The sequence below is a fragment of the Phyllostomus discolor genome, chromosome 7 (assembly GCF_004126475.2).
Source record: "Phyllostomus discolor isolate MPI-MPIP mPhyDis1 chromosome 7, mPhyDis1.pri.v3, whole genome shotgun sequence".
Taxonomy (NCBI): Eukaryota; Metazoa; Chordata; class Mammalia; order Chiroptera; family Phyllostomidae; genus Phyllostomus; species Phyllostomus discolor.
The window spans coordinates 120637107-120656465 of record NC_040909.2 but is presented as its reverse complement, the minus strand read 5'-3'; the positions used below and the strand labels follow the sequence as shown (position 1 = coordinate 120656465).

General features: G+C 33.3%; 1 protein-coding gene across 1 annotated transcript in view; it reads left to right on the top strand.

The window, feature by feature from the left end:
• Positions 1-19359, top strand: part of CSMD3 (CUB and Sushi multiple domains 3) — an 893237-nt gene that overhangs the window by 734061 nt on the left and 139817 nt on the right. Inside the window, 3 exon segments of the mRNA XM_028533680.2 lie at positions 10859-10972; positions 11483-11578; positions 13129-13332. Coding sequence (XP_028389481.1) covers positions 10859-10972; positions 11483-11578; positions 13129-13332 — 414 coding nt within the window.

The window sequence follows — 19359 nt, the reverse complement described above, 5'->3', positions numbered from 1 at the left end:
AGATCTGATGATTTGGACAAAATGACAGCATCAAATTTGACAATCTATCATTACTGTTTTCATTGTTAAGATTGCTACTGAACATTACTGCTGACCATCATGTTTGACAAAATTAAAAAAATAAACGGGTACCTGATTTTATTTGTAAAATTATATTTTCACTTTAAGCCTTTTAATAGAAGACATTAGAAAGGTCACAAGGTATGGGGTATGTTTTTCCGTGTGTGTATATATGTGAATGACATCGTGTATGTTAAGCACCTGCTGGTTAAGACGCTTTACAGATTGATCTTTCAAAAAATCCTATGGAGTGGGTATTTTTTCACAGATTAGAAAAAATACTCAGAAAGATTTAGTAGTTTGGTCAAGGTCACGCAACAGCAAGGAGCAAAGCTGGTCAAATCCAGGTTTACAGGACTGCAAATCCCAGGCTCTTTGCGATTAACATTTTGTTTTATAATCTTTATAACCACAGAAGTCATAGATCCAGCTACTACTACTCTGAAGTCTAAAACATATTGGCAATAGTCTACAGGACATATGACACCTTATTTATTAAGAATACATTTTCATATAAGTGACGTGAGTGCATTTTCCAGATAACAGAAGTCGACTCCCATATTTTTAATGATCATAAATAACATTCTGGCTCTCTAGGACAGATGCATTTATAAACCTACTATACAAATATCTTCCTCACCTTTCTCAACAAAATTTTGTTTTTTCTTTCAGTTCAGAGTCTTCATCATGTATCTTATCTGCAGGGTTTCGCTGCCTTGAGTTCTCCTCAATGACTTTGAAAGCAATGTGTTCACTAGTAGACCCCAGGCTACCATCAGTGCTTATGATAAGTCATACTTCACAAACTCAAATCTTAGCTCTTCCTTCCCCTTGATGGCTCTGTTGGTTCTGAGAGTTGCCTTAGCTTATTTGTCTCAGTATTTTTCATATTTAAAATGGAGATAATAGTGACTACCTCAGTGTTTTGAGGATCAATCTAGCTGATATGAAAAAAGAACTTAGCCTATATCCTTATACATAATAAAGGTTCAATGAATGATAAATGGTTAATATTATAATTTTAGGACTTTTTAAATATATTTGTATGTATTTAGTAAATAGTTGAATACACCAGATATCCCATTTTCTAAATTTCTAGCATTAGCAGATTCTCTCACATTTTTAACACTGGTTCAGGAAAATCAATCTCAGAACATGGTAGGATTATGTCTATAATAAGAATAAGTAGGCTTGGACTTTCTTCTGCTCTGATTATGTACGAGCATGACTCTCAATGTTATAAGATTAAAGCCCAAATTAAAGAGATGACTGATGATGATTTTATAGAAAAACTGAGAAACTTTTAAGAAATGTTGCTCTATGATATACCCTTTCATCTGCCATCCTAAAATAGTTATAAATTCTAGCAACTGAAGAGCTCTTAGGCAGACCTTTGGGAGTTGAGGGATTCATGGGGCTGTGCCCACAGAAAAGACGTGATGTGTAGGAGGCAATATCCTGAGTTAGTTTAAGAATTCAGTGAAAGCAAGACTTTGAGTTCAGGCTAAATTCTGAATTGTCTGTGGAAGTCCCATATGCAAAACGGGGAAATTCACATCGCCCTGAGTGAAATGGGACCTGGGAGGATTAGGAACCATGCCCACAGAGCAGCCCTCTCAGCTCAGAGGTGTCCTCCAAACAGAGAACATTACTTGCTTAATAGCAGCTTCATAAAATTAAACCTCAACAAAAACTAGATGACAGAATTAATGTGGATTAGCTGAGTTTTATCTTAGTTTAGTCTCCCTAACTTCAAAAGACCCCTATCCTTCCATAAGTACATGATATTAAAAATAAGATGGGAGTCAAAGATTTAAACTAGAAAAGTTTAGGGACATATCAACCCAATGAAATATACGGATTTTGTTTGGATCCCCATTTAATCAAAGCAACTGTGAAACTACCTTTTGGAGGGAGAAACATCTGGAAACGGAATCACAAAATGGTTATTAAATGATAGAAAGACATTGTTAGTTCTCTAAGATACGGTGATTGCATTGTACTTCTTTTTTAAGTCCTTATCTGTTACACATAAATGCTGAAGCTTTCATGGGGGTTGCTTACAGCACCACCAGGTGTGGGATACAGGGCGGATGGGAAAACTCAACTGACATAGGATGGGCCAGTGTCAACAAGGTCTGAAACCGGGTGATGGGTTCCTGGGTGTTTGCCTCACTATTCTTTCAATTGTGTACATATTTGGAAATTTCCATAATTAAAAAATATCTCACAAATTTATTTTACTATCCATGTGAGAAATTTTTCCTGACCTAAACCTGTCTGGTCTAGTTGGTATTTGGAAGACATATTCTACCAAATATGCAGAAAAACATCTTAGAGATGATTCAAGAAAAACACTCATCTAAATTGAAATTGAGTTTAAAAAAGTGTTAATGTAATGTTCCAACACTTTAAACTTTTTCCTTTGCTTCCTTGTTTAATTCTTCAGACATGCTGTAGAACTGCTTATTGTGTTTTTCTTGATTTCATTGCTTTTTCAACACCAAATTAATTTTGAGCTGTTGGGAAATGTTACAACTGCCAAATTGCAGATAAGCTGCTGGCTTGCAATTGAACAGATATCTGGTCCTGGAAAAAGATTAAAGAAAGTTTAAATATATTTGCTATATGAGATGTTTTTTCTTTTTTTGGATGTTTATATGTTTAAAATATGTCAAATGGGCGATTTTGAAATTTGGCTAGTCAGGAAATGGTCACAATGTAGACAGAAAGTCAGCTTAAGGGAAACCTAAAGTAAATATTATGGATTTAGTCAGTAAGCCCAGTTTATGGATTGACAGAAGTATCACACCAGAAATTGCTAACAGGAAAGTAAATTAGAATCCTATTTACTGTTATGACTTCAGACAGGACTAGTAGGACTAGTAGTTCTAGAGCTACTAAGTTACTAAATAATTGGGTGGTGTGATAAGATATATATATATATATATATATATATATATATATATATACACACACACACACATTTCAGAAGCCCCGACCAGGTAGCTCAGTTGCTTAGAGCGTCATCCCTATATACACCAAGTTTGGGGGTCCAATCCCCAGTCAGGGCACATACTGGAACCAAGCATTGAATGCATAAGTAAGTGGAACAACAAATCGATGTTTCTCTTTCTCTTCCACTTTCCCTTGCTTTCTCTAAAAATCAATGAATTTTTAACATAACATTTTATTTTCCGATTATTACAAAACAGCAGTAATAAGGTATGGCACATTTATTTGCAGAGCTAGAATGACCTCATTGTGCTCCGTGAGCTGCTAACCTAGCCCTTCTAGATTGTTGCTCTAGGGCAGGATTGGTCCCTACGTCTAGGTTGGAGCCAAGCATCTGCATGGGGGTTTTAATAGTCCCCTAGAAAATTCAAATATGATTCACATGATTTATCTTAACTAAAATACTAGAGTAGTATAAAGCACCTCATTGTGAGTTAAGAGTTACAACTATTATACTATAATAATAACCTTCAGTATTTGAAATCTGATATGTAGAAATTATAAACTTCCAAAATACTAATGATACTCTCATTTATTATTTTATCAATTAATTCAACTTTTCCCCAAACTTTCCCACTAAATGACTTTTTAAAAAATAAGTAGCACACTGATTTGATCTGAGATGATTTCTAAAATGCTGCCTTTTGGTGCTTTTGACAGTAAATTTTCATAATATTTACCTCTTATTTGTTTATTTTTCACAAAATAGAAGTGTCAGTTGGATACCCCGTAATTATTTTTAAGTGAGAGAGCCTTTAAAATCATGACATATCCGAGTAGTTTGGTTCCACGTGCATCCTTGGAACAGTTTGTACAATAAGTAGTGTCACGTTCAGAGCTTACAGAGAACAAATAGTTGTGTTGCTGTTACTAATTTGAAGAGGAAGCCTTTGGCACAGGTGGACATTTCTGCAAAATGTCTTGAAATATTTACATGAAATGAAAGTGTGAGGCAAAATGCAAATAAAGCTAGCCAAGCTTTTTGATTGTTTATGTCACCAATAGTCATTTTTTATGCTTCCATACGTAGTCAACTACAGTTCCGAACATATCTTTGCCTTGAATATCCTATATTTCTGTTCTTTTAGTAATGTGAGTGCACGTGTGTGTTTTTTTCTGCACTGTGTTGGTTAATAAAAAGCAAGCTTAGCAAAACAGTTATGACTTAGAAATTTTTTAGCATAGTAACCAGCTAGCTGAGTGCCTAATGTAACCCAAATGAGCCCTTACACACTAAAGAATGTGTAGATTTCTCAAAAGCAGTTGCAGGCGCATTGAGAATCAAGCTGAGATCTAATAGGAATTTACGTTTTTCTAGTTCTTTTCCTGTCCAAACTCCCTCTGTGTGGAAATAGGTCTTTGTAATGGAGTTTCCCTTTGCAACAGAAGGAATTATCATAAAGAGAGAAACAAAAACAGAAGCAGAATGACCTCTTGCCTGCCTCTTCTCTTTGTCCATTTAGAAAGCTACTAATTACGTTTGCACATTCCACCCACAGGGAGAGGGTATAGAATCAAGTGGTTAGAGAAGTGCATAGCCTTTCTGAACTGCAATGAACCTGGACTGTAACAGCTGGAATACTCTTCTAACCCAAACAGTTCTGTCATTTGTTCAAAAAATGCACATATGGAAAGCAGAGAACGAGAAAGGATATGCTGTTTAATAACAAAGGTCAATTAAATTTAGGCCATCAGTAAATTTTCAGAATGAATTATCTGCAAATAATAACAGCTAAGTAGTTAGAAATAGTAACTAATATTTATTACTATGTTTCATGCATCATTCAAAGGGTTTTATAATCATCAGTTTAAGTAATACCTGCCTCAATCTTACTAGGTTGAGTATGTTTATAATCCCTAGTTTACAGATAAGGAAATTGAGGCATGGAAAGGTAAGGTAACTTTCCTGTGTATAACATACTGGATTCAATCTTAAAGAATCTGATTCTAGAAACTGAATCCTTAACTGTTCATTAGGTAGTTTTCTGAAATGCCCTGATGTCAGATCCACAGTGTGGTAATTTGAAAGCATCAGTCTTTTTAAATCTTCTCAGCTAGACATGCTGACAGTCTTTAAACTGCTTTATCCATTCTGTTGTGGAGCAGAGAAATGTTGTCATTTTAGTATCGTGGTATGTATGATAATGAATGAGGCACCCCGTCTGACTAGCAGAACTACCACTGCCCAGAGACACCTACTGCTGCCCCCCACCGAATGTGAGCCCTTTTACGTCAGAGCAAGTTTCATGGACCTGAATTCTCCATAAGCTCTTAGACAGTTTGATCTTACCTTAGTTATCACCTTCCTAGAACTTGTTAGAGTATTTCCCTGGGTCCTGCCTCAGACTGATTCTGAGTTTCTTCCCTTCTCACACTAGTCTGCCATTAGGACACTCTGAATTACTTCCTTCTGAGAAAAAAAAAACAAAATTTACAAAAATAACATTGAAACCCTTCTTTATTTGAAGTTATATGAATTTTATGAATTTATTTGAATTTTATTTGCTCAATTTTCATTTTTATTTAATAACTCCAGTCCTGATCACTAAATAACAATAATCGTGCCCATGCTTGTTTATTATCTCATTTAAAGTTAATTAATCGGGAAGCCTCTGTGCAGTCTACTAGCTAGTTATTTTGATGGAAAAAGAATTAAGTGTTAACTTCCAAAAATTCCTGAATTGCTTAAGCAGTGGTGGTATAACTGAAACATAGGTTCGGCTGCCTGTCACAACAAAAGCCTAACTCATGCGAGAGGTGCTGGTGCAAAAGGAAAGAGGAAAGGAAAGGAAGGGAAAGGTGCAGGTTGCAACAGAGAGAGAGAGAGAGAGAGAGAGAGAGAGAGAGAGAGAGGGAGAGAGAGAGAGGGAGAGAGAGAGAGGGAGAGAGAGCTTGCTGAATTCTCTGTTCTGAGGGTTGTTATCCCCTCTCTAAAGGTGGGGATCCCAGGGGAGGTCCCAAGGGAGGATCTCAATAGAATACGCATCAGCTTTCCAGGTGTGTCCTTTCTGGATCTTGGTCTCTACTGACTGGTTAGCACTAGGGGAGGGGGTCATTAGTCACTGCACCTGGTCCTGATGTCAGCCACTGCGTTGCCCTGCCTGGTTTTGTTGTTTTTCTGGGCCTGGAGCTGAAACACAACTGAGGCCTAGATCTTACCTCTAGTTTGACCAAAATTCTGTCTCTGTGGTCAACAGCCCTGAGGCTTTATTCCTAAGATTGTTTGATATGGTTCAGAACCTCATTGTCTTGAGGGCTTAACACTTAATAAAGTGGCCCATGCAAGGGCTATCTGAGGCCATTTTCCAGCCTCCTTGTTCCTCCTGTGATGGGGCCTACCACAAGACCAGCAGCACGCTAGGAGAGGAAAGGTGGGAGGGTCTCAACCACATGACCGGGGATATGCTAGAGAAGGAAAGGTCACCCTGGGGGTGAGGTCCCACCCTATAGTTTTCTGTCTCTAGGTACCCAGTGCTCCCCCCGACCCCACGACATTCCATTCCTGCTCACACCTAACTGCTTACTACAGACAGACACAATATCTGGTCTCATCTGAGTTTATCTGGTCATGGGACAATCAAGTGAACCAGGACAAAATTTCAAAGTTGGGGTAAACATCCTACCAATATGATCTAAATTAAAGGTTCTCTCTATTTAAGTGATTTGATCAGAATTTAACGTGATTTTCTAAATTCTAAACTATAGATTTCCTAAAAATGCAACTGGACTGCCTCCAAATGTTGCCCATTAGAGGATGGTAGAGGGCTTTCTTAGAAGAATGACTTAAATGATTAGCACAGCAGTGATCTGTATGGAAAGACGTACCCTGAGTGTCCTGTTGTTGGTTTATAATTAATTAGCTGATTTAATGTCTTTTTATAAGGAGAAAAGTAGGTACACTTAACTGAATAACAACAAATATAATTAATGGGGTCTAACAGCAGGCACCGTCAATGTATTGGCTACCTTTTTAACCCCAGCGGTTAGCTCAGTTCCTGGTAACTCATAGAAGAGAATCAACAAATAGTAGCTGAATTAATATACTGTATTTTAGAAGAAAAATTTGGTAAATAAGAGGCTCAGAAGTAGTTAGAGGCATAATAATAGATTCTATGCATAGGCTTATTTATAGGGATTTTTTACTCATTTCTTTCTTAGTAGACTTCCCTTTTCTTACCTTTTTTTTTTTACCTTGCTGTAATACTTATAACATATAAAATTAGATTTTTAACAAAAGGGTTAAAACTTTTTAAATATCTGTTACACTTAAAAAAGAAAAATTTCTTTAAAATGGTGTTTCCCTTAAGAAACAGCTTAGTGTTGATAGACTACTCTAATAGCCTAAGAGCAAAGTGTTTTCCATATGTACATGCAGAGCTCCAGAAAAATGGAAAGAAACTCACAGCTGAGATGAACAGAACTCAGTATTTCTGTTGGAAACTAAGGAAAAGAAGGTAGACTGTTGCTGATAATTCCAGAAGGTGTATTTAGCCCAGGTTATGGGAGTTAATCATAGTCTTAGAAACAGAAGGGTGGCTCAGTTACTAAGTTCAAGCATCAGCATCTAGATTAGTGTTACAAATGTTCGTTTTTTTCTGTTTTTATTTCTGTTTTAAAGAGGAAATAATTATGCCTCCCATACAAATACAACACAAACATTTATAAAATTCTTTATTTAAGTTGCGAATTAATGAGGGAGCCAATAAGATGTTACAATGGTTTGAAAGAGAATTTGAATAATCAAAGATGATGGGTGGATAGATGAAATGAATTTACAAATAGATGCAAAACAGCTCTGTCCATTAGATGATGATCCATTGCCTGTACCACAGCCAGCATAAACACAGGTGACACAGAAGCATGTGCTAGACAACATCTCGCTTACAAAAAACAGCATCCAGTTATTTTTTGTCTACCACAATTAAAGTCTACCACAATTTTTTCCCTACATCAGTCTGAAACATGCAAAAGGTACAGTTGGTCATTCAAAATATTTTATAAACAGAAGGCCTGGTGCTACTTGAACATAAGAAAACTAAGTAAATTAAGACATTTACAGATAGAACAGTGAAGCAAATTCAAGGGTACCATTTAATTCTTGAGATTTCTGGATAAGAAGAGGGCATTTGATTTAGAATTGAAATGTATCAGTTAAGTAAGAAAATAGTTATCCTGATGTTTAAAAAATCAGATCTGATATGTAAATGTTCTTGATTTTTCATACTACAAAAAACATTAAATGTGTATTTAATTTTACCTTTGATATAATGATTCAGTATCCTCTCAGAATAACTTCCTTTTCTAATTAAACCTATTTTTAATTTAAAATTTCCATTGAACATGGGGAAATAGTTGAGAAAATGGATTAAAAAATGAAAGGGAATATATCCAACAATATTGTGATAAGTTTGCATGGTGACAGATGATTACCAGACTTAGTGGGGTGATCACATTGCAAGGTATAAAAATATTAAATCACTATATTATACACCTGAAACTAATATGACTAATATAATATTGTATAACAACCACAGTTTTTAAAAAGAGCAGTTATATTAAAACAAAAATAAATAAATAAATAAAATTTCCTTCAGCCATGTTAATGCAAAATTAGGTCACAGTTAAAGAAAAGTAGATTACTGCTTGCTTAGTAAGGCAGGTTTCAACAGTCCCCCTTTTAACCCCTACATTTCTTAAATCTCCCTAACCTGACTTTAGAATTACTACTATAAATTATAGGCACAAGTTATTCTAAAGGGCATGCCCTACAGTTTTCTCTACTTAACATAATGCAAGTAAATGATACTAATGGATCTGTTGTCCAAAGGATAGTCTAAATACACAGTTTACAGGTGATACAAAACTCTGCTCTATCAGTTATAGAAATAACAATTGAGAATAAGAGGCCTACAGACAAAACAAAACAAACAAACAAACAAAAAAACAAAAGAGTGAAGTTTTGTTGTTGTTCTTTTTTTTCCTTAGAAAAACATCTTAGATCACTGATACATACTTTGATTGTTTTAGATGTTGTTTGTAAATGTAGTAGTTTGCTTGGAAATTTGAGGTATTTAAGCATAAAGAGTAAAAGATGTTGAATGTTATTTTTTCTCCTAATGATTCACAAAAAGACATAGAGAAAGAATGTTACTCGTCAGGAGCCTAGTGTACTTGGTTTAGCGAAGTCCCTGTGGTTAGTCTCTGGTTACGGAAAGACAGTGGCAAAGTCTGCCTTATACTAGAACCCGTTAAAGCACATTTTAAAGCAGATCATCTAAATGCCAATCTGAACACATGGAGAAACAAAAAACAAAAACTTTCTTACTGTCTTTTGGAGTATTTTTGAAATAGATTGGGATTTGCTAGATCAAAATATGGATCTTTTAAAAAGGTCTGAACTGAATATGTTTTATATGACTTGCAAACCATTAAAATAATTGACTACATTTATACGACTTGGTAGAAATATAAATTTGCTTTTGTGACTTATAGGGAATGTTTTAAGGAGGATTTTTTTACGAGATTTACCACTTTAATTTCCAGAAATTGTTCGAAGCAGCAACCCTGTTCATCTTCTTTACTCCACAAAGATCTGGACTGAGGTTACCAGCTTATTTTAGCAGGCCAAAAAATAAGTATAGCTTTGTATACAGTATTTGTATATGTGTTCATATGCAAAACCCAGCATTTTTTTTAATGAACTGGCTTGTCTTCATAGAACAACCAAGGGATGACCATAATCTTGATTTAAGGTGTAAAATGTGAAGAACTCTCTATATATTATAGATTATAATGAACTGTATAGTTTAATTACAATCATGGTTTTGAATTTATAAAACTTACCTTTATTTTACAATATTAAACTTTAAAAAAAGGCATGCCCTTTTAAACCCCACAATTCTTCTACCTAAGAAATGTTTTCAGGATCATTTTTATTACCCATTTCTTTTTTAAAACACAAAACAAGCTGATTTCTGTTTTGGAACAGGTTCTTTTAAATTATAGTTTGGGTAGTTTCTGCACATAAAGTAAGTACATAACTTAAGGAAAAGTATGAAATGAAGTAAAAAAGAAACATTTTTAAAGCTCTTTAGGTAAGTACTTCAGATCTGTACTTACCATGAAAAAGCAATCACATTGTGAAATTTTATAATATCTCAATTGCTGAGGAATCGTACATAGTATTTCCTTACTGTGGCAGAAGATTAACAATAAATATTTAGAGATCACTTTTAACTTAAAGTGTGAATTAAACACTATACCTGAAAAATATCTCGCTGATATTTTTTTCCAGTGAAACTATTACTCATAATGGGATAGTATTTTAAAAGCAAGCTAAAATAAAGTTCCCCCAAGTTAAAACTCCATCTATCTCACATAAAAGAGGAAAAAAAATTAGAAAAAGAGAAGAGAGTCACAAAGTGATAAGAATTAAACTACCAATGGGAAAATCAAAAACTAGTTATTATAAAGCATTAATCACCAACCTTATGATTTCCAATCTAAATTAAATCTTATAACCATTTCATTTATTTTTTTAATAACTTCTTAAAATTTTAGGCCATGGTCATTACTTTTATGACCTGAAATACATATATTAGGCATATCAACCAATTGGCACCTACCTTTTTTTAAATATAGAAAAAAAAAAAAGATGACTATTATATTGTAATACTTTGTTCTCTCTCTCCTCCTCTTTCTATTTTTTTTTGTTTTTTGTTTTTTTGTTTTTGTTTTTGGATGGTTGGTGATTTGTTTGCTTCTCCTGGTTCCTGTTGATCAGTGGTGTTTGGCCAGTTTGTATTTTTCCAGACATCACTCCACGATGTTGTTGAGGTGTATGATGGGCCAACTCAGCAGTCTTCTCTGTTATCTTCCCTCTCAGGATCCCATTCAGGTATCCTTTAATAGAACTGCCATGCCTCAGTTATTGATTAAAGACTGACTTTGATTGATATTGTAGTGAAAGTTGAGATTTATGTCATCCATATTAGAGATAAAGTAAACTGAAAATAGAATTGCGCGTTATTTTTTTAAAAAAGAATAGAAACAGAATTAATAGTGAATCAAACTTTTGAGAAAACTATAACCAACTATTTGCTGGGGGTGTGATCAAGTAAATACAATATTTAGTCACTTAGTCTTTGGTGTTTAATGTAATATAAAATATTTAAGGATTCTTTAAAGAATGAGGCAGTATGTATTAAAATGTACTTAAAGCCTGCCAGTAAAAAGGTTGCAATTAAAGCTGAACCCAGAGAAAATATATTGTCAGCAATAGGATATACTAAAGTAATTTGATAGAACATAGATTCATATTTTCAAGTGACAGTGTAAGTTAATATAATTTGTTAGGATTACTGAATGAAATTATTTATGATATCTTAGTGTTTGTTTTGTTGAGTAGGAGAATCACTTCCACTGAGTTCAGGTAATCAGATCACAATTCGATTTACTTCAGTTGGACCAATAACAGCTAAGGGATTTCACTTTGTTTACCAAGGTAAGTGACCCAGTAGCCTAGTAACACACTAAGGAATGATATCAGTGTCCATGCTGTGTTCAGAGTTATTGAATGATCCGATCCTCATAATCATATAAGAGGGACACACGCTGTGTTTTTCTTTGGACGGTTTTGCCCTGTTCCTTCCCCGTCACTATAGCACTATTACCCTGACCAAAGTCAAAAAACACCTATTGCTTCATCATCATTCTCGATTATATGATTTCCTTTTCTTCTAACTTTTTGTTTTCAAAAGTTATTTTTTTTCTGACAATTCTTCACATTCTACATATTCTATTTTCCTCATAGTTTTGAACTCTAAATTGAATTGTACAATATTTTGTGATGATCTACTTAGATATGCCAAGGAAACATTACTCCATTCTAAAATTTTAGTTTCTCATTGTCTCAGGAGAATTCAAATGTTTTTCATGGCTATTAAATATTTTTGCACAATGAAACATAGGTTCACACTGTTTTTCTCACCTTTTACAGATAATCATCCACATTATCATTAAACCAAATTAATCTATCATTTGAAATATTTTTAGTTATAAATGAACATATAGTATTCTCAAATGTATCTTGACATTTCTAATAAATTTATAATTATTTGTGATTTGATATTTTTATTAAGCCCTCTAATTCTATTTATAATATTGGTTATAAATAGTTTCATTTTTAATGGTATTCCCTCTATTAAACAATGTGGGGTATTGTGAATTTTAAAAGGCACTATTAAAATTGAATCACTTTTACTCAAGTTGGATAATAGGAATCAATATATTTGGAATTCATCATATCATTTTGGGGGGCATTGTCAAACACTTTGATCCCATCTTTATGTATTTTAAAAAGAAAAAACATCCTGTTATCATTCTCTTTTACTAAACCAAAAAAAGAGTCACAATTAAAGGATATAATAATAATTCTAAAAGCAATCTCAAATTTGATATTGCATAATTATTATTAAAAGATAAGTTTCTATTGTTGTTAATCTGTCTGACTTCTGCTTAGCCTGAATGTAGTTCTAGTCTTCATCAATAACAAACATGTCTTGAACAACTAAGTTTATAAACGTGCTATGAAATTAATAAAGTGTTGTGTTTGCTTTTTCAAATCTGTTTTTAAGGAACAACTACTGACAAAATTGTGACATTACCTCATGTAATCGGACACATATTATTTGAACTGAGTATCCCAGTTTAAAAAGAAAAACATATATTTAGTTATCATCCCATGAATTGACTTATATAATTCAAACTACTTTGTTATATTAATAAGAGTTTTGTAAAACAAAAAAGTAGAAAAAATAATGCTTAAAAGATCAAAGCAAAATGTTTTTAACAACAAAAACCTTGATAACGGTATTCATTTTAATTGTATCAATCCTGTATTAATTTTAAAACTTTTAGAAATGTGTTTAAATTTGTAATTGAAGCTTTGATAAAAAGTGAAGATTTCTTTGAAATATCTTTAAATAGTTACATTTGGAAACCTGTCTTTGTCTATCAACTGCGAAGTTAAAATCGAGACTTGTTTGTATGCAGCTGTTCCTAGAACAAGTTCCACACAGTGCAGTTCTGTGCCTGAACCAAGATTCGGAAGAAGGATTGGCAATGAATTTGCAGTCGGTTCATTGGTTCTTTTTGAATGCAGTCCAGGATATATCCTCCATGGATCCATTGCAATTAGGTGTGATACAGTGCCCAATTCTTTGGCCCAATGGAATGATTCCTTACCTACCTGTATTGGTGAGTATATAAATGTGTATGCTTTGTGATTGTACAGACTTTCTATCAAATTAGCCATCTTGCTTCTTTTGGTGTTTCTATTTCATATTCAATAGTTATATGTTAATTTTAATTAATTTATTAGTTATACTAAAATATATAAATTAGAGTGAATATTGATGCAATGAGGTGTGTTGCAATCAATGAAAAATTAGCTGGAAAATTTCCTCATTATTTATTATATAGCTAAAAATATACAAAATATTTCCAATAACAGAATTTGATTGCTCCTAATAAGGTATTGAAATAGACATCATTTTTCATTTTAAAAAATTTTATGTGAAGATTTCTATGCCAATTTGTAAAGAGCTTGCATGTCTTTTAAAGATCATAGAAGTTGATATTTTTTAACGTATTTTACTTTGGCATCAGATGATTCAGAAAACATACATTAGTAAATAAATATATTTCTCCATTAGTTATAAATATGTATAAAATATAAAATAAGGGATTTTAACAGTCTTTTACAAATATAAATAGTAACACTTTTTAGTACATAGAATGCATGGGTTTAGCCAGAAATCTCATTGCTTTAAACATTATTTTTTCTATACTATATCCAATTTCAATTGGTAAATAGAACACACACTAAGTGATGGGCCCTTTGCATGCTAAGTTACATGAAACAGACAAACATTTTCTAAACAATAAAAAGTAGTTTAGAATTGCACAGTATTCCAGAATTATTACAGTGGCTCTTGGTTCCATAAATGTGGAAAATGCAGAAGTTCAGGAAGTCTCTTTCCTCTCTGTCTCCAGAGCATATCTGGAGGTTATTTATTTTTTAATTACATGCTATTAAATTTAAAAAAGAATGGTAAAACTTCCAGTTAAGAAATGCTTTTACTGTGTTGAATTCTTTTTCATTAAATTTTTATTGGTATGTGATTTGGAAAATAAAAGAAAAAATGTTTCTTTTATTTTGAAGCAAAATTTTGTTTTTATTTTAATAACCTCAGTTCTCTAATTTTCTATAGAGAAAGCATGAGTGTACATATGCACACACATAACATATATATGGTAATTCATAAAATTTATTTTAATGACACTTTTGCCATACCTTAAAAGCACTTAACATGTGTCAGTAGTTTTTATTCTTAACTCTTTTATTTTATTTATTTTATTTTTAAAGATTTTATTCATCCATTTTTAGGGAGGGAAGGGAGTAGAGGGGGGAGAGAGACAGAGACAGAGAGAGAGAGAGAGAAACATCAATGTGCGGTTGCTGGGGGTTATGGCCTGCAACCCAGGAATGTACCCTGGCTGGGAATCGAACCTGGGACACTTTAGTTCCCAGCCCGAGCTCAATCCACTGAGCTATGCCAGCCAGGGTATTCTTAACTCTTAAGACACATTTTACCAATATTTTACACAGATTTAACATAATATTAGCTCACAGTTCATTAAAATAAAATATATTTTTAAATTGTGAAATAATGTGGAAGGTACACTAATTTCTGCTGGGGAACGGGTAAAATCTGTTGCTATGTATTCATTGGGCATGTAATTTTTACAGGACATATCTGGTCTAAATGGGTAGAATACACATATATTTTTATCATTCAAATCAGAATATCACGAATAATTTTCCTGGGAAAATGGTGTAGACCAAGGATGGTCACTTGATCTCTCTAGGAACTTGATACCATGCCCCACAGCTGATTTATCCAGCATATTTCACAGGTTGTTATTATTATAGCAGATATTTCAGTTCTGTCCACTACAATGAATGAAATGTGAATTGTTCTCTTATTATTCGTTCTTTTGTTGTAAACCACCTACAAAAATAATTTAAAACCCCGAAGGCTGTAAATGACTGTTCAGCTGTCTCATTTGTCAGCTAAATAACCACAGTCTCTGATATGGTTATCATTTCTTAATGCTTTCTATTTTCCAGGTTCCATACTGAATAATTTAAATACAAATTGAATCCCCACAGTAAACCTGTGAAGTTAACTCTCAGAATGTACGCAAATAAACTGAATCTTAGAGAGGTCAAACAGTTCTTTTTAGGGTTAGGGTTACCTGAAGCAGCCAGTGAAGTAGGGGCAGGATTTTTTCTAACTCGAACTTCAAGGATAAGAGACTGCTTCTCTTTATGATTTGACTTGAAAGTAGCTTTTTTTTCCTAATTAGAATTCTACAGATTTTCATAATATGGAAATTCTCAGCCTTTTAAAATGCACTTTTTGACAATCAATAAGTAAAGGAGAATAAGTCATTTGGACTTGATGGCCCTCCTATTTTGTGCCGAGCATGAAGCTACCACAATGGACAAACGGGTCTTCCTCTTCCCACACTTTCATACTCTCGTAGAAAGGCAAGAGAGATATGTTCCTCTTTCTGAGCCTCAATATATGTGTTGACTGCACACTCTTATAAAGTAATAATAAATAATTCTAAATTAAGAAACCATGAGCTGAGAGAAATGTTCCTATTTTTGTGACAAAATTAGTCATATAATATGCATAAATAGATATTACAGTGCTTTAAATCAGTTTAATAATTGAGGATAGACACATAATAATAATAAATCTCTTCAGCTCACAGTGGATTTTAAAAATATTTCTCTGTACACATCAGGAATCAATCATTATTTCTGTCTCACTTTTGCCTGTAGTTATTTACATAATTTCTATGTCCCTTTAAGTTTATTTATTTAGGTATTGGTAGAAAATATCAAAATCATATAATAGAAGGTAACTAGATAAGTAGTTATTTTCACTTGGTTTCATACATCTAAAGAAAATTCCTTCAAGATAACCAATTATTATAAAAGTAGAGTTATATGATAAGATAATGGAAACTCACAAACTACTAAATTAATCTTTAAATGTTATTGAAAAAATCCATCTATTCCTCCAGTTGGAGTGTTCTAAATACCTACATATACAGAGTACTGAAATGTAATTCTATGAATTACTCTTTAAAAGTTCTGTTTGTATACTTACATTAATGTCCTAATTACTGGGGAAAATTTGTAAAGAATTGTGTAAAACTGAATAAAATCTCAACAGCTGGGAATTGCAATAGGGTTTTAGCATAAGTATTAATTAAATCTTGGGTAATAGCCTGGCTTTTGATGGTAAATCTGGAGGGTACTGAGTTACTATGTGATTCTGGAAAATTTACATAATCTCAGATTCTCTATCCCCCATATTGATAAAACAGGAAAATGAGAGAACTTTCTCTTAGATTTATTGTGGCTATTAAAAGATTTAAAGCCTTGGCATAGTTCTTGCAACCAAGTATGTATCCTAAAATTAGGTTGTTCTTGTTGTTGCCAAATCCTCCAACATAGAATCAGAAGATTCTAAAGGTATTGGATCTAGAATATAAAATTTATATGCAATGTTGATAAAGAATTTGATATTATTGATTTTTATTTACTGATAGTTTGATTTAATAATACTTTAAAGTTATATCTGAAATTTATCTTCCACAGATGATTGTGGATCTCAGAAAGGGCTAAAGCATGATCTCTCTTCATTCTTTCAATTCAAATAATTTAGGGTTTCTTGAATTCACTATTTTCCTTTGCACTTAAAATTGTTAAGGAAGGCTTTGAAGAAATATCATGACAGTTTGTTTTATAATTATAGTAATTATTTGTTAGACTGTGCTATTACAGACAATGAAATTTCTTTCCATCAATTGATGCACTTAAGGACAAATAAAGAGCAGAGATTTAAAACCATAAGCATGTAATCATGATATGGTTTGTTTTCATTGTTTGCAAGGGTATAAAATAAAAATAAAGCTAACATTAAAATAACAATCACTACAATTCTAATTGTCCTTGAAAATATATATATTTAACCAAGGTTTGTACTTCATGTTTTTCTAACCCTGAAAAGAGCCAAACATTATAGTATCCAAAGAAATTTCTTTTGCCCACAAGGTATGCTGATTAGATAGAGTTAGAAAGAGGAACGAGATAAAGGGGAGAAATGAGCTGACCCTAAAGAAAACAGGAAAAAAGAACATCTTAGGAAGAGGAAAGGAAAATTAGAGTAAAAGAATATTTTGGGAGATGAAGTTTAGAGAATAAGAACTCTAAACTAGAAACATAAACCATTTTTAAAGTAGACAAACTCCTATATATTTATTATAAAGCTTTTTTATGTGTTAATGTGTCAGCTTGTTAATCCCAGTATTGTGCCATCAGAAGTAAAATTCCATGCAAGTAAAAGGAAGGTCATGGCATCGATAATGGGCTCATCTCTGCAAGGACAGGTGCTCCTGCCAGTCAGGAAAGTCTGTGCAAGTCCATGGCTGATGTTCCTATTCAGGAGTCAGTGCTAAGGTACTGCCCTCACCCTTCAGGGATTCAGCCACAGTTTCTGCTTTAAAGGCAAAACACAACATTCTCAGGAGCCATTACAATCTCTCTGTCAAAAAACTCTTCTCTTTGAGGGTCCCTGGACTTTTTCAGAAATGTGTCACTACATCTAAGGAAAGTTTCCACACACAGAACAGACCATCTTCTGTTTCTGCACTGGTTTGGAAGTACGTACCTAGAGATAGAAATTGTATCAGTGACTTCTGTTTCCTGCCAAGATCACATGAAAAGGATGTATTACTTGACACCATTTAAAAATATTGTTCACTCTGTAAAAATAGGTACACATCCAGAATATCGAATATAGAGCAGAAGGACATATGGGATCTGTGTGCGGCAAGAAGTAGAAAGGTGATGATTCTAAATGACAGCTGGATAATGGCTCAGCTTCGGTTTTACCGTTTGGTCCAACTGCTCATCTTTACAGAAATGAAAACATATTTTGCAGTTCTATTTTTTAACTATAAATATTTTTAGCTTCAAATGCTCTGAATAAAAAATCATTGTCTTAAAATATTCAGAAAAGAACTGGCCGTCTTAAAGATTCAAATATGAGTCGAGTGCAGAGTTACATTAATATGGAAGCTTTATATTCAATTTTTGTTCATTTTTAGTATCTATTAATGGATGGCACATTGACTTTCTCAAGGCATTTGACCTTTGTATTTCTTTTCTTTGGTTCATGCATCCTTGAGATTTCTTTTGGGTTTACTGCCTCACTTCATTCAAGTCTCCACCTGTTTATTCTCCTTGGACATCCTATCTAAAATAGTTTTCTGCATCCATCTTCCATTTGTTCTCTGCATTCTTACTCTGCTTCTTAAAAATTTTTATAGCAACCATACCCCATACTATGTGGTTTTAAAAAATGTCTTAATCTCTCTTGTCCACCTCTCCCCTGACACTATATTGTTTTTCTGCTCACACTAAAGAGGATCTGGCACATAGTAAGTGCTCAGTAAACACTTGTTTAATGATTGGATTTTAGCAAAGAACTGTCATTTCCTGAATTTTTGTAGAAGTTGAACAACCGGCTAACTTTTTGAGTCCTGGGCCCATGCATTTTAATTTTGGGCTTTCACCACATGGTAGTGTTCTTGCTCTCTTTGCTTGCTTAGACCTTTACCACCCATCTGAAATCAAGTTTAAAACTACTCTGCGAATCCCTAGAAAGGATACACAGCCAGAACACAAACAATAGATTTATATATGACATGTGTATTTTTATTCTGAGAGAAAACAAATTCTCTAGTTATACTTTGTAGTTTAGACATAATTTTTGACTATTTATTGTCAGAATTTTATACATAATGATTGTATTTTCTGTGCATTCACTGTTAAATGAATGCTCAGTTAACAGCTTAAACCAAGTGAAGATCCAATTTAAATGAAAAGAAAACAGCTTTGCACATTCCTAATGATTTCCATCTCAATTGTATTGTTTCAGTTTCACAGTTCTTATTATACTGCTATCAACACTTCCATTTCTTTTTCTGTCAGAGTAAAGCACAATAAAATGTTCAGTAATTCTGCATAAACTGACACACTGGAATTAAATTGTTGACTTGATAGCAGCCCCATTAGACATGACAGGCAAGCTGTGCTTCGAGTAAAAATGGTCAGGTGCCAAGTTAAGGGATGTACAA